At 42.7% G+C, this 15,167-nt stretch overlaps 1 protein-coding gene across 2 annotated transcripts; it reads right to left on the bottom strand.

Annotated features, from left to right (window-relative positions):
• Positions 1-615: 615 nt before the first annotated feature.
• On the bottom strand, positions 616-14,869 carry LOC133145684 (carbohydrate sulfotransferase 11-like). 2 transcript variants are annotated; one of them, XM_061269357.1, is made up of 4 exons: positions 14,324-14,869; positions 4,364-4,440; positions 3,863-4,027; positions 616-3,322 (listed from the first exon to the last, which is right to left on the bottom strand). In XM_061269357.1, the coding sequence occupies exons 1-4, from the start codon at positions 14,484-14,486 to the stop codon at positions 2,642-2,644; spliced, it is 1,086 nt and encodes a 361-aa protein (XP_061125341.1). In that variant the 5' UTR covers positions 14,487-14,869; the 3' UTR covers positions 616-2,641. The 2 variants fall into 2 exon arrangements, with proteins under 2 accessions (XP_061125341.1, XP_061125347.1); XM_061269363.1 differs by having other exon boundaries at positions 3,863-4,024.
• Between the last annotated feature and the right edge of the window lie 298 nt (positions 14,870-15,167).

Raw genomic sequence — 15,167 nt, 5'->3', positions numbered from 1 at the left:
TCATTACATATAGTAGTCACAACTCAATGAAATATTTGTCTTCTGAGGGGATTAATTGTGTACAGCTAGTAGAAACGCAAAGTTCGCATTCTGAAAAAAAAATCACGATCAATTTTGTATATATTAAATATGATCGGAACCTTCCTTTTCAAAAGCACCTTTCCCTGGCCTAGTACTGCCAATCAGAGAGAACACAAGAGGAAAAGTTTGGAATACTGATTAGTACCAATTTTATCAATACTTGTATGGATCCGCATATATGAATACGAATTGGTAATCTTAACCTGAAAAGCTGTACCCAAGCACTACCCCCTTTTATAAAACATCCTTTTTTTGCTGTTCATGACTGCAAGCCTATGCAATGTTGATGTTGGTGGATTCCACCACTTCATGTCCACGGTGGGCCCTAACAAGGGAAGCTCTGACCCGAGCTGGGCTTCACTCAAATTTCGACCACAGTCATGACGTTGTTTATACAGTATTGCTGCCCAGTGCGAAGCAGGCGGCAATAGTGGAGAGATGGCAAGCTTACTGGAATTGGGCAGTGACTGTAAGCTGAAATGAAAACCATTTAGATTGGTAAAACACTGTGAACTGAAACAAACAAGTAGTCGGTTTGTAACAAATAAACTTTGGATTTTTATTTGGCATCGCTTTACAATGTGCAAAAAAAAAAAAAACAAGTAACAGACTCTTTGTATCTAATCCCTAGTGACTCAAACTCAGCATACAAAGTCTATTAATAGTTCGGGTGAGAGCAAATATAGACATTGTTAACCCTTGCAGTACACTCGAATTAATACACAAACATGGACATTGCAACGATCTTATCTCTAGTTGATTAATAGATGAAATGTAAAAGTATTTTCTTTATTTAGAATTTTTCTACGATGCAAAATGACATTTTCCCCTCTTTCAGTTACATAAATATTGCCATCAATCAAAGGTGGTTTTCATCCAATGATATTGCATAATCCATGTAATGTTGCTCTTGGTGGCACATTATCTCAATGATATCAACTTGCATATTTGTCCCCCCTAGCTACTAAGACAACATACATCACTGTACAACAATAAATATCTAATGCATCGATATGAATAATTTAACATTTTTCCAGATACCAGAGGAGCTTTGGACTGAATTTTCATGTTCACAGTTAGTACCTGCAAAAGGAGAACCAGCTCCACAACAATAAGGCTTCACTCATTGGTCCCAGGCTCAAAGAGCCATGCTCGTTTCATGTAAGATACATCACCTTGCTGGTCGTTTAATCGATTATCTCGACGCGTCATTCTTTTCAGGGGTTACACCCACCCCAAACTCCATGTGGCATTTTTCGGAAACACAGTGGAGCTAGTTGACTCATGAGACATTGTTTCGTCAGTACTTTGGAAATGCGGCGTCAGACAAACATTCTGCTGCAAAGCATATTTAAAGGTTAAAAGAAAGTTAGAACTAGTGCTAAGAAACAGACAACATTAGCACAATTATTTCACATGGAGCCTGGCCAGTAGTCACTCATCACACTGAACATTGTCAAAGACATAGTGCACCTTTATATGTTGCAGAAGTAGCAGTCATGTAGCCACACACTGATCTACTTCAACGGTGAAGTGGCTTTTGTGATCAACTTCAGACAATATGCACGACAGCTCATGTAAAAGCATTACAAACTTCTTCCGGGTTAAATCCAATCAGGTCAGTGTTTCACTTTTTACCCGACTACTTCTGGTGGTGTGTCTTCACAATAAGAGCGTCTGGAAGTTCACCAAATTTTACAGCAGCATGAAGTAACCATTCCACAGTTGAATAATTACATGAAGGCTAAAAATACCTCTCCATTGCGCAAGCGCCCACTCAGAGATCATTTGTGACATTGTAAAAAGTAGCAGGTCATGCCTATAGCCTCATTTTATAGACCGGCTTATTTTCCTTGCCTAACAATGGACTCGATGTGAGATTTTGTGAACATTTCCATGAAAAAAGGTTTATTGTTAAGCCACACCATTAATTCATAGTGTTTAGTGACAGTTTTGTTGTTGCATACCATATTAATCCTGAAGGTAATATTTTTTTGATTATTTATGAAAATGTACAAAGGGTTATATTTGGTGATAGCAAAATGAAGCTTCAAATTTGCTTCATGAACCAGTTGTATTTTTGACTCCTCTAGACGGCACTGTTGGTTTCTATAAAGGGGTATAAAAAAATGACAAGTCGGTGTGCTTTCAGCCAAATGTCAAACTGAGTGTCCCATCTGGAGAAGTGAAAAAGTACAACTGATTCATGAAGCAAATTTAAGCTTCATTTTCCCATCACAGTATGTTTAAAAATCCATTTTCTCCAACTTTTTAATTATGTCATTGTACTTTACTTTGAATTAAATTGACCAAGTAAAACAAATCTATCAGAAATCAGACTTTTTTTTCCCCCTTGCGTATAAACGATAAGGATTTTATTTTAAGGCTATATCGTGCAGCTCTTAATCAAGTAAATCTCACCAGAAAATTAAAGAATTCTCTGCATATGAGGCTCATCACACAGCAAGGAGGAGGAGGAATCAGTCCACAGTGATGAAAAAGTGCAAATTCCCCATCCCAAAGAAAGCTACATCTAAATTACAAGATCAAGCCCCTCTCATCAAGTTCTCAGATACTCCGGAGTCGAATAGTTGAAGAGCAAGAAGTCCATACGATAAAGGTTGAACAGTCTCCTCTGGTAAAAAGGACTAATGTGTTTGAAGAAGCGTGCCGCCATGTTGCCATCCGTCCTGGTGCTTTTACTGGACGTTGGGAACTCAACCTTGTCTTCCACCCCCGCCAACGAAAGCACAGCATGGGCGTCTCGCTCCAGCGTCTCATACTTGCCCACCACGTCGTAGTGGATCATACACGGATGGCAGAGGGAGTGCACCCTCTCCCAATGCTCATTGAAAAGCTCCTCTCGTTGGGTCCGAGGGTCCACCAGATACTGGACAAACTCGTGGAAAGACACGTCATTCCCATTCTCCAGAGCCTCCGGGTCTGGGTTTTTCCGGTGCCGCCGGATGATCTTCGTCCCGTAGCGCTTGTGGAAAGCTGTGTTGTAGCTACGCGTGAACTTGTTGCGGTAAGCCGACACCAGGCGCTCAAAAGGCTCCCTCACGAAGATGAACTTGAGGTAACTGCGGAGGCGGCGGTTGATCTCGGGGACCGAGAACTCGGACAGTGTGCGCACGTTGCCTGCTACGTGGGCCTCATTGGCGGGGATAGCAAGGGGTTCGGTGTAACGGCCGTCGCTGGTGAGGACCATGAGGATGCGCTTCCAGTTGGTGCAGGCCACCTGGAAGGGAGGCCGCATTACATGACCCAGACATACCAGCGTAACAATTTGTTTAATGCCTTTTTAATTTCATCTTAGAACATTACGATTAAGAATATATGGATTACAGATGATTTGAATATGATAAGATATTCCTTTTCTGTACCACTGTGAGTGCAAAAGTTGATGCACAATTACCCCAAATTCTCCGTAAATTCCGCTTACACCTCAGACTCAACTGATCTACTCCCTCAAATAAAAAGCTTGCTTGTGTTGAGATATGTGACTTCAACATGGAGCTTACTGCACCCACTGCAAAACTCTTCATGTGTGTCTCTACATCTGTATTACTGTAGCCAAAGTGTACACACCAAAGGAGTGGCACAATGTCCACTGAAATGAAGCAAAAAACGTGGCAAAACGTTCATTATTTACGGTTTTCATTTCTGTATGCATTTATTATGTTACAACATTAGAGGCTTGTATTTTTATACGTGTTCTGCGTTATAAGCGTGGCCATGGAACAAATTAACTGTGTTCGGAAAGGTCGTATTTACCAACCTTGGGTACATAGCAGTAAATGAGGCTGTGTTTGTCATCCACAATGAGGTGTTTAAGATCTTCTGGGGAAAGAACCTGCCGCTTCTTCGTATGACTCAGACAAGCCTGCTCCAACAGCTCCCTGCGACCTTGAAGTGACTTCTGATCAGCCAACAGCTGCCGCTGCTTGAAGGACAAGGGTTAAAATAACATAAACAGGGGCAACTTCTAAAAGTGCCAACTAGTTGCGGGATGACACGAACAGCTGTAGAATACAATTTTGTAGGAAAGCCATGATCTCCAAGCCGTAGTTTTTTTTTAAGATTTTCTTTTCCACAATAGTAAACAACTTACAGCAAAGTTTTCAGTTGTGTTACGTCGTTATTTTAATACCGCAGCAGAAGGATGACAAAAAATGTTAAGCTATAAACTGATTGGTTTTGGTGGGCTTGACAAATTTGGACAACAAAATGTACAATGTACCAAACAGAAGCAAACTGTATTTGATGTGTGTGTTCTTACCTGGTCTCCACTATAGAGGGTCTGCAGTGGACTTCTCCTGCTTTTCTTTGGCGTGCTACTGGTCCCAACACTGGGTTCTGCAATCAGACATTTTTGGGTCATATTCTCAAGCTTGGTTTATGCCTGATGCGTGAACCCTGCTCGTGGATATAAGACGTGGGGAATCTAGCCGGCACACACGTGTTTTACGGCATTTTATACTTTGTATGGCTTGCTCCTGCAGTTAGGCGATATTCTCCAAGCTGCACTTGGTCGCCCTGCTCCATTTGCATGTTCCGGCGCGATCAGCTCCGCTGTCGCCATCGGACCTTGCTTCAGCAGCGCCGCGACAGTCATCGGACTTCGCTGCCGCGACGCCGGACCCGCCACCGGGCTCCACCCCAGCGTTGCAGGACCCGCGGGCGTCGCCAGATTCCAAGCCAGCTGTGCCGGACCCGCGATCGTCCCTGGCCCCACTCCCACTGCTGCGGCGCGTGGTGGCTCGTGCTGCTGCCACAGCTCCGCCTTCCGAATGCCGCTGATCGCGGTCCGGACTTTCAAATGCCGCCGATTGCGGCGATGACTTTAGTATGCTGCCCGAATGCGGTTCTGTTCTCCAAGTTGCCGCCCGAGTGCGGTTCTGTTCCCCAAGTTACCGCCCGAGTGCGGTTCTGTTCCCCAAGTTGCCGTCCAAGTGCGGTTCTGCTCCCCAAATTGCTGCCCGAGTGCGGTTCTGTCCCCCAAGTTGCTGCTGATTGCGGTTCAGGTCCCCAGTGTGTGCCGCGAGTGTGGCCCTGGGCCCCTGAACGCCGCTGAGTGCGGTTCTGTTCCCCAAGTTGCTGCCGATTGCGGTTCAGGTCCCCAGTGTGTGCCGCGAGTGTGGCCCTGGGCCCCTGAACGCCGCTGAGTGCAGTTCTGTTCCCCAAGTTGCTGCCGATTGCGCGCCAGGCCCCCAGTGTGTGCCGCGATTGTGGCCCTGGGCCCCTGACTGCCGCTGCGTGCAGTTCTGTCCCCCAAGTTGCTGCTGATTGCGGTTCAGGTCCCCAGTGTGTGCCGCGAGTGTGGCCCTGGGCCCCTGAACGCCGCTGAGTGCAGTTCTGTCCCCCAAGTTGCCGCCGAGTGCGGTTGTTTCCTCAGTCGCCGCCGTGCGCAGTTCAGGCTATTTCAAGGACCAGTAGGGTCGTCTGGACTAGTGCGCTTACCCCCCGGCCCCCCCACGTGCCGCCGTGGGTGGTTGGGTTTTTGGGACGTCGGGAGCCGTCCCTTGTGTGTGGGGGGGGGGTGTTCTGTCACGACTCGTCCCCGGTCACGTCCATGTTGTCATAGTTTTGTCCGTGTGTCTGTGTGATCGCCCCTCCCCTCCTGTGTGCCCATGATTAGTGTGATCATACTCACCTGCCTCTTGTTACCTGTCTTGTATATTAAGTCCTGTCTGTGTATCATTTGCTGTCGGAGCATTGTTTGTTGCTGTCATGATAATGTCTTTTTGTCTCACGTCTCTGTTCGGTTCCTGTTGTTGGTTTTGTTAGTCAGTTATGTCAGTGTACCGAGTCTGTTAGTTTGAGTTTGCTCCAATAAACCCTGGTCCAAGCTGCACTTGGTCGCCCTGCTCCATTTGCCACTCCGTTCCGTGACAACATCATTGCATCTTATTTTAGTTATACACAAAAGATAGATCGAATGATTGTTTTTCAAATCTACCTATTCTTTGACCACCATATATTTGGAGTGGAACAACATCGCTCATCGCTGGTTCAGAATCCACCACTCCCACCACATTCTTTAGGACTGCTCGAGAAAATGATACAAATTAAGTTGCTTGTACAATAAAACAAAACTACAGGCACACTCCAAATAAATGTATTACACCTTAAAGTTACAGCTCACATTTTAGCAGTTCCAAACCTTTCCTGTCACCATGTGACAGTACTCAGGATATGACTATGAGGAACTGAGACTAAATCCAATGAATACACTAAAATATATATATTTTTTTAAATTGCAACACCATCTCATGTGACTAGCAAAGGGATGGTCTATGTGTGTTGGCTTATTGATTGATTGATTGATTGAATATTTATTGATCCCCAGGGGTGGGGAAATTCAGGCCCCAGCAGTATTCATACCACAGAGTGGGTATACAAAAGACACAGGCTGCCACACAACGGCGCCACAAAGACAGAAAGAAAAAGGAGAAAAGAAAGAAATAAAGAGGAAAGGAGAGAACACTGCTGGGAGGCAGCCACTTACGGCGCCATACCGAAAAAAAAAAAAAAAAATACGCTGCTTCTTGAACAAAGACTGTGCTGTGATTAATAATTGCAATACATCCATGCATTAAATGTATCATGAATCCATAGTAACTCAGCAAATCATATTTAAATCATTATTTAGTTCTCAGATTTACAGCTTTCTTAACTCATTGCTTTTCAAGTGCACAGGATGCATTTAATAGCTAGAGAACAAGGTAGGTCACCAGCGGTTGATGGAAAGTCTGAAAGCCAAACAGCCTGTAAATAAGAGTGAAAGAAGCCTGTGTCCACCAGATGTGTCTTTTTCTATGCTGGCAGTGCTTGCAACCTCATTTGCAATGCACTTCCTTCAGCAATAATCACATTAGAAATGCCTACTTGCACCTCAGCTCGCCTTTGTTGTGAACACGGTTACTGAATTTGCTCCATAGTTAAAATGATTAACTCTGTGGTTTAAGATGACTTAATCCTCCTTCACACTGCTGATAATTACCTGAGGCTGCTTGCTGATGATGAGAATGTGAAGTATTGATAGATGGGCTTTCTTATTATTGTATGTTCAAGAAATGACCTGTCTTTGTCACTTGTGCAAGTTGCCGAAATGTGGGGCAGATAAGTGTCTTGTTAAAAAAGAAAATCATTGAGCCAACCCAATTATGGTAATTTTGATCAGTGCACAGGTCAGATTCTAAGCCACACTGACGTGTGTGTGTGTGTCATCCTATTTCAGTCATCAATATGACAACAGCGAGCATCCTGATTTTTTTTAAATCAATTTATTGAGCACATTATTGTCATCATCATTTTACTTTTTAAATCATCCCACTGGCACAAACACAGTTATGGAGGGGGCATAGGAACAATCAGTGGTGGGGATGGACACATGAGGTCCAAGGACAGATTCAAGTTGTCAGTAGTAATCACCAGCTCATTTTGGATGACTGGCACCTATTTACGTTGTCTGTGGTTTGCCCCTTCCATTCCCAATTCCAGTTCTTTGAGACTTTTGTGATTCAGGGCTATCGCAACAAACTTGACTTGCTGTAATGTCACTTCTGCCTACACTGGAGGGCATCTGAATCTCACTTTGTTTAGCCTTGCCCCCCCTGTTCAATTAAACCCTTCCACTGATCGTGCACCACATTCCATCTGCAGCAGGACATTCCTGTGTCCGTCTGATTTCCTCCACCAATGCTCTGTTCAGCTCGATACTGTCTGAGAGGGAAGTTTGGTGTTGTCTAATAAATTGATACTTTTGGCATTCTTTTATGCATCTGTCTTTTGTCTTATTTAAGCAACATCATGTTGTTTTGGTCACTACAATGTAGATTTGAAAATTCCATACCATAATCTCTTGTCTGCAACCTATTTACGTAAAAGGTTCATATTTTGTTTCTGTGTCATACGCTCTGACACACCAGAAAGCCACAGCTTCCTCTCAAACCCAGGAAGTGAAGCAAAGCAGGCGGTTGAAGCTGAGCCCCTACACAAACAGGCCAGTGTTCAGGGTCAGGGTTCAGTGTCTGTTAAGTGCTTAAAGTCCATGCAGTGGTATTCATATTTTATTCCCGAATAAACACGAGTCCACTCAGTCAACGTGACGTTATAAACAGGACAGCACGAGCTTAAAACAATTGGTGGGAGAAGGATGTTCGTTAATGTGTCTAATCTTCAATCAGCACAAAACCAGGGTCCTGCTTTGTGAGCAAATTCGCTTCCCTGTTTAAAAACCTCTTCCGCTCATTGATCAAGATAAAGAGCTGAGAACATTATGCGACATTGACCGAGTAAATATTTACTTTGAGAAGTAAAAAGCTTTCACTTACTAAATCCTCTTTTTAGCAAGGCCGTGTACAGCAGAAAAGTAATAGTCGACATATTAAAAGTGAAAGGAGAAGAGCGTATGAAGTCAGTGCTAGCTCGACATTTGTATTCGAGTAGACGAGTACCAACCTGAAAGTATTTGTTAGATTTGGGGTTTAGCTCAGTAGAATGGGACACAGTCACGCTAGAACAGAAAGGTCCCCGCAAATTTGGACACATTAATTGTCTAAAATGTCTTGGCATAATGAAGCATTAATATTCTTGAGAATCCAAATAGACCAGCTAAGCCATGGTTGATTATTTCATCCAGCTCAAGTTTACACGCAAAGTACATTTTGGTCCTGAAAAGGAAACTAAAGCCAAATAAGAAAAACAAGGAGCCTCCTTTACACGGGGCAGACACATGAGCATGCTTAAGCGCGACACATGGTTGCAATTACACCGGCAAGATGATGTGAGTTTACAATAGGTGACATCCTTTGTAAGGTTGTGCAGACACTTGCTTTTAAATGTTCATTTTAATGATAGGGTATAAACTGGGGTAGTTGTCCAGTACCAGGATGAAATATTTCTATAATAAAGTTCCCTGCTGGTTTGTACTCAGACTGTGCTTGAGGCAGGCTGACCGCATTTACACAGGATATCACGTTGAGACAGGACTTGACTTTGTCACTTATTTCTGGTCATTCTGCTTTTTGTTTTTTTATTATGTAACGTGGCAGTAACTGGCCAGTGGAACGATTGCACCCATTGTCCGATATGCTTAGATATTGAGCACCTGTCTATGTCTTTCGGTTGTGTCGGGGGCCAAAGAAATTCAGCATGCTTGAACAAAGCTCGTGGAATTCACACTGGTTATATAAACCACTTGTTAGTCAAGTGTCATGAAGCAACTTTACGCGTTGTCTAGTGTCAGTTAGCCCTTAGCCGTTTGATTATACAAGTACTGGACTTTCATATGGTTCGAAACTGCAATACACTAGGGCGGAACAATATTGCTGTTTGGGGTGGCGGCTGCACTGACTACAACTTGAAGGCCCTGCAGCGCATAGTGAACACGGCTGGTAAGATTATTGGTGCTTCACTCCCCTCCTTGAAAGACATTTACATCTCCCATCTCACCCGCAAGGCGACCACGATTGTGAGTGATGTGAGTCACCCGGCTCACTCTTTGTTTGAGCTTCTGCCCTCTGGGAAGAGGTATAGGAGCCTGCGCTCCCGCACCACCAGACTCAACAACAGCTTCATACTCCAGGCTGTTAGGATCCTGAACTCGCTTCCCCTTTCTGCGTAGCGTCCTGTACTTTTGCGCTACGCTTACTGTCTGCTGTATGCACACTGGCTCCGTTTTGCTCCTCTTATTTATTGTGTTATCTGTTTATTTATTATTTATTCATCATTCTTATTATTTATTGTTTGTGCCTTCTTGTTTTTATATTGTGTCGTTTACTTGTATGTCTATCGTGTAATATGTCTCGTCACCGTGCGATAGAGAAAACGTAATTTCGGTGTCTTGACATGTGAAGAGATTGACAATAAAGCTGACTTTGACTTTGAATATCATTGTGACATTTTCACATGCAATATGTGTATCACAAAGATGTGCAATAAATTGAAATGGTGTGGAATTGTATTTATGTTTAGCTTCAGAGATCATTTGGAGGAATAGTGTTGTCACGATACCAAAATTTTGGCTTTGATACTAAACTTGCATAGAGTACCTCGATACTGGTACCAAAACGGTACTTTGACAAAAGTTTGAAAATATTGCAAGAATAAAACTGACAAGAGCTTTATTTTCTTTTATTATTATTAATTCAAAATATTAGAATATGCTTCATCAGAAAATAACATTTTAAAGCAATACTTGTTAACACATAAGCAAAAATAAACATTGTTAAACAGCATTGAACAGAAAAATAAGTTCTGACCTATTAAAGTGATGTCTACTCTAATGCAGTATTGAGCAGGTGAATGATAAAAGGTCGAGCACAGGTCTTACAGACTTACACATTTCTGGTTACGTGTCCAGTTCCAAATAAGTGTGTGTCTCTTTCACGCCTACAGTAAGTGTGAGCTACAATTAGCTGTGGTGGACTGACTCACTCAGAAGGCCTTAATGTCTTCAGCTTAAAGCTGTGAGGAGGAATCCTTCACTGTCACGACTCAGGAGAACCAACTTTACTTCTTTGAGTCATCTGTGGCAGTGTGGTGAGAAACCTGTCGGGTCCTGACTTTTTGTAAACGGGATGCACTGTAGACTTATGGTGATTCCGATGGAGCTGTGAGCAAATTAGCACATGGGAATGGGTTTGACTTAAGTAAACACTCACGACTTTGCTTTGTTTTCCACAAGTGCATACACAGCAGATTGCAGTGCTTCATACTGTGATGATACTTGGCAGGGTCGCAAACTCAATTGACACACTGCACAACTATGTGACAAGTGAGTTGCTGACTCCGTTTAGTCAAATAAAAAATAAGAAAACTCGAGGGGTACACTCTTCTGCACCTTTTCATTTATTGTTTTAGCATTTGATAAAGATATTATTAAACTCGAGTTTCATTCAGTGGAGCACAAAGACACCAAGACTGGACTGTTCATTTGTCAAACCTTCTAAGTTTGCAATCTACTTTGATTCACAGAGGATGACAAAGATAAGGGTGGTGCCATTATGCTTCTCAAATGTTTAATTGATTTCATATTGAATGAAACTGAATAAACATCTAGACCTGCACCCATATCCAGATCCTGAACATATGCACCAGTCACCCTCAAAAAGTTCTGTGAAAATCCATAGTTTTATAATAATTCAGCAAGGACAATAATATACTTGTATTATTAATGAATTTAAAAATGACTGCTGTGAAGAATGGTCTTACGCCTTTGTTGGTACATGGTCACAAATGTTTGCAAAATGTTTGCCAGATGTTCGCTAACTTAAATTAGTGATTTTGTTTTCATGCAAGGAAATGTTGAACATGTTAAAAAAAATACAGTGACAACACAATTGTGACAAGAAAACTTACAGGCGAACGTCTGCCAACAGTTTGGTAAACATTTGCTACCTTTTAGGAACCCTGTCAAATCTTCCTGAGATTGCAACATTCGCTGCATTTGAAAACACTCGCAATAGTTCGCCCCTCAGTGGGATAGGGGCTTTACAAAAAATTAACAACAAAAGTCCGAAGTGGGCACCATGCATTGCAGCATGAACGTAGCCTTTGAGTGATCATGTAAGGAGTTAAACCCATGACCCCATCTATTACCAGTTTCATTCTCAAGCTCAATTACGTTTTTCCTGATTGACTGTCACACGAAATTCTTGTTTGAGCGGATCAGCCATCACCCGAGACACATTGGTATACTGACATTTATAGATAAAATAACCATTAAAGCAATAACGATGACAAGACTGATGAGTTTATATTGGCACAATGGATAAAGCTTGTATTTCTTTCCTGAGAGCCACCCTGAGGGTGTTGGCACAGGAAGTCAGACAATGAATACAAAACAATAATATGCAACAAGCTTCCTGTACAGCAATGCAGGATGTACAGTATGGCTCAGCCAGATAATTGGCTTTCCTAAGATAAATCGTTAGTTGTCATGGTGAAGGCAATGTTATGATCCGAGCGCATTCTGAAGTGCAAAAGTGTATTTCTTTAATGTGTAGGTTGTATGTCCATGTTTAAAACCGGAGGGTAACTCATTGATTTTTCTCCCCCATTAATTTTTTCTTCATAAAACGTTTGCAACAGTGACTATCACACATCAAACATGCCTGCTTGCAATTTTAGAAAGCAGACGAGTTTTTTCCTTGTACAGTCAGATCCGGAAAAGAAAAAAAATGACAGCTTGTGCGTTGACATTCATCATGAACTTCACTGGGCCTAAAGTGGCTACTGGTGAGCCTGTGCAGCAAGCCCAGACAGGACAAGCAGCATGCGTGATGTTGCGTGGGCACTGTAGGCTATTCAGGTGTGTTGCTTCATGTGTGAATTGCTGCTCAAATTCAGAATGCATATTTTGTGACAGTGGTTGACTTAACATGTCGGCTGTGATTACATTTAAAATGGGAATTTTAGTTCTAACATTTTATATTCTGTACTGTAGACTGTCAGTTTTTTTTAAAATATCTTTTATAGGATAAACTTTAAGAAAATAACACTTTGCTACAAGTAGTCAGTGTACACGCCAAAGTGAATAGGTCCATATTTGTCATTTCCATGTGACATGTTAGTTTTACAAGGTCTCGGGTTACGGGGAGATGGTGTGTTAAATTTGATGGTATCCTTTTAACACTCTCTCAGGCAGCTCACTGGAAGTTCAAAGTAGCACCTTGTGGCAAAAGAGAAACGGAAAAAAAAATGAACAGTTGCTTTAGTAGCTATATTGAAGCCTGCCCACACCCTAAAACTGAGCTGCAACATTGTGGCCCGAGAACATACAGTGGGTTTAACAGGACCGCTTCTGCTCAGAACAGGCATGCTCAGCATCATATCCAGGTGGTCTTGTCAGCCTCTTTGTGCTCAGACCATACAATGCACAATGTATCAAACTGATCAAGCATGGCTGTCGTCCCCCAAGGAAGCCTCTTCTAATGATGATGCACAAAAAAGCATAGTTGAAGATAAACATGGATTAAGACATGGGTTATGGGAACAATGTTTTATGCTCTGTTGAGACCAAGACAGAATTCCAACATGGTGACAAAAACTGAAGGTAAAGGCCAACTGGCCAACACTGTCACCAAACTTAAACCCTACAGAGCATCTGTCGGGCACCCTCAGATGGAAGCTTGAGGAGCGCAAGGTTTATAAGATCCACAAGCTCTACAGTCAATGGGGGGAAATTTTGTCCAGGCTCACATGCTTGCTTTGCACCAATCAATCAGAGCCTACTTACTGAGGCTTTGTCTTTTGGTACTGATTCCTCTCCCAGAGAAATCTGCTGTTCGATAGGGAAGTAATATCTGCCTTCTAAAGTCTATGATGGCCTAAGCCCAGGAATGAAAAGAGGGGAGGGGGACACAGAGGAATGCAGGGGGTCTCAAAGGTTTTCACTTTCCACATTGCTCTTATTCATACTTGATGCACATTCATTCCATTTGACATGCACTTCATTTAAACTGCCCTCTGCAGATTGACCACATCCTATTGAAAGTCAGCCACAACATTATCTTAAAACCATGACACAAGATAGTGATCCCCCCCCCCCCCCACACACACACACATGATTCCCCTAGTAAATGCACAAATCTTAATGGTACAGTATACTTGGACTTAGACAGACTTTATTGTCATTTTGTAAACACTCAGTGCACACAAAACGAAATTACGTCGCATACGGCTCTCAACAAAGGAATGACATTTCGGCTGGATAAAAAGTGAGATTTCTATATAAATTTCAATTTCATTGATTCATCATTACATTTCAATATGAAGTCATATGCAAGATAAAGGAATTCCAAACTACGACTTTGTACTTTGGCATATGTACAACGTACAAATGCATGCGTGCCTTTTGTGCACTGGCTCATATGCAACTCCATCTGTACTTATATTATTACCACGAGTAATATTGTCATACTTCAATATTAGAATGAATAATTCATGATACAGCTTTTTTGTCAATCAATTCATATAGCAGACAAAAGATCCGATATTTTACTCCTAATACAACATCTTACTAAGGAAATATAACTTTAATACTTGGACATGAATTGTAAACTATAGCCGATGTTAACTTAAATGATTTGCCTCAAAAGCCTTCGCTCGTTCTTTTCTTCTTTTTTTTACTTTCACTCTCGATCGCAAGGCGACGATTCGTTGTAGTTGCATTGAGTGTGAGAATAAGACAAGAAAGTTCTATTCCGAATAAAAGTGTCTGGGGCTGACTTACCAGGCTTGCCGATACTCTGGAAGTAAAGCACTAGGACCAGGAGAGATCCCAGGCACGTCGCCAGAAACAAGCGTCCTCCTCGGGGCATCCTCATTCTGACGCCCGACCGGCTCAGTTGCTGGCGGGCTCCACGTCGCGACCCCTCGCCGCTGTCCACCGGCATTGGCCCCGTTCATAAAAAGAGGGCGCAACTCGCCGAGGAACCGGCAGCCTTTCGGGGAATGAAATGGTGCGAAGAACGTCTACGAGCGGTCATCCGAGACAAGTGTGGGCATCGCTTTTTAACTGTTGAGCCTCCAGTGTGGGACATGAGTGACTCACCCACCCGCTGACGCTGTGCAGATGTCAAAGACGTCAAGCTAAACCCGCTTTTCAGAAGACATCGGTTTACTAGTGTGACGAACCCGAATGGTTAGAAGCACAACCCTTCTTCGTATCCACAATTTCAAACGCCGAATCAGAACTTTGAGTAGTTTGTCCAAGTTTTACGAACCTCTTCTTTGCCAAAGATGGAGGGGCTCTGGGAGTTGACGTCACAGCAAATGTTGCGCGTAACGCCCCTTTAGGAAACTTTCTGTTCTTTGCAAGTCTCATTGCACTGAATACCGTTTTTTTCCATGTATAATGCGCAAAATTTAACTAATTTATTGTCCTAAAATTTGGGGTGCGCATTGTACATGGGTACAAAAAAGATTTTTTTTTTTTAATCCGGGTATGATACGGAGGCCGCCATTACAGATGCGCTTTCTTCTCTGCTGTTCACGTCAAACACACTCCATACGAACACAATGCTCTCGTATTAGACGCTTGCTCGATCATCTGCTTGTTTGCTGTCACAATGTCC

Source organism: Syngnathus typhle, linkage group LG2 (genome assembly GCF_033458585.1).
Source record: "Syngnathus typhle isolate RoL2023-S1 ecotype Sweden linkage group LG2, RoL_Styp_1.0, whole genome shotgun sequence".
NCBI lineage: Eukaryota > Metazoa > Chordata > Actinopteri > Syngnathiformes > Syngnathidae > Syngnathus > Syngnathus typhle.
This window is presented reverse-complemented; position numbering and strand designations above follow the sequence as displayed.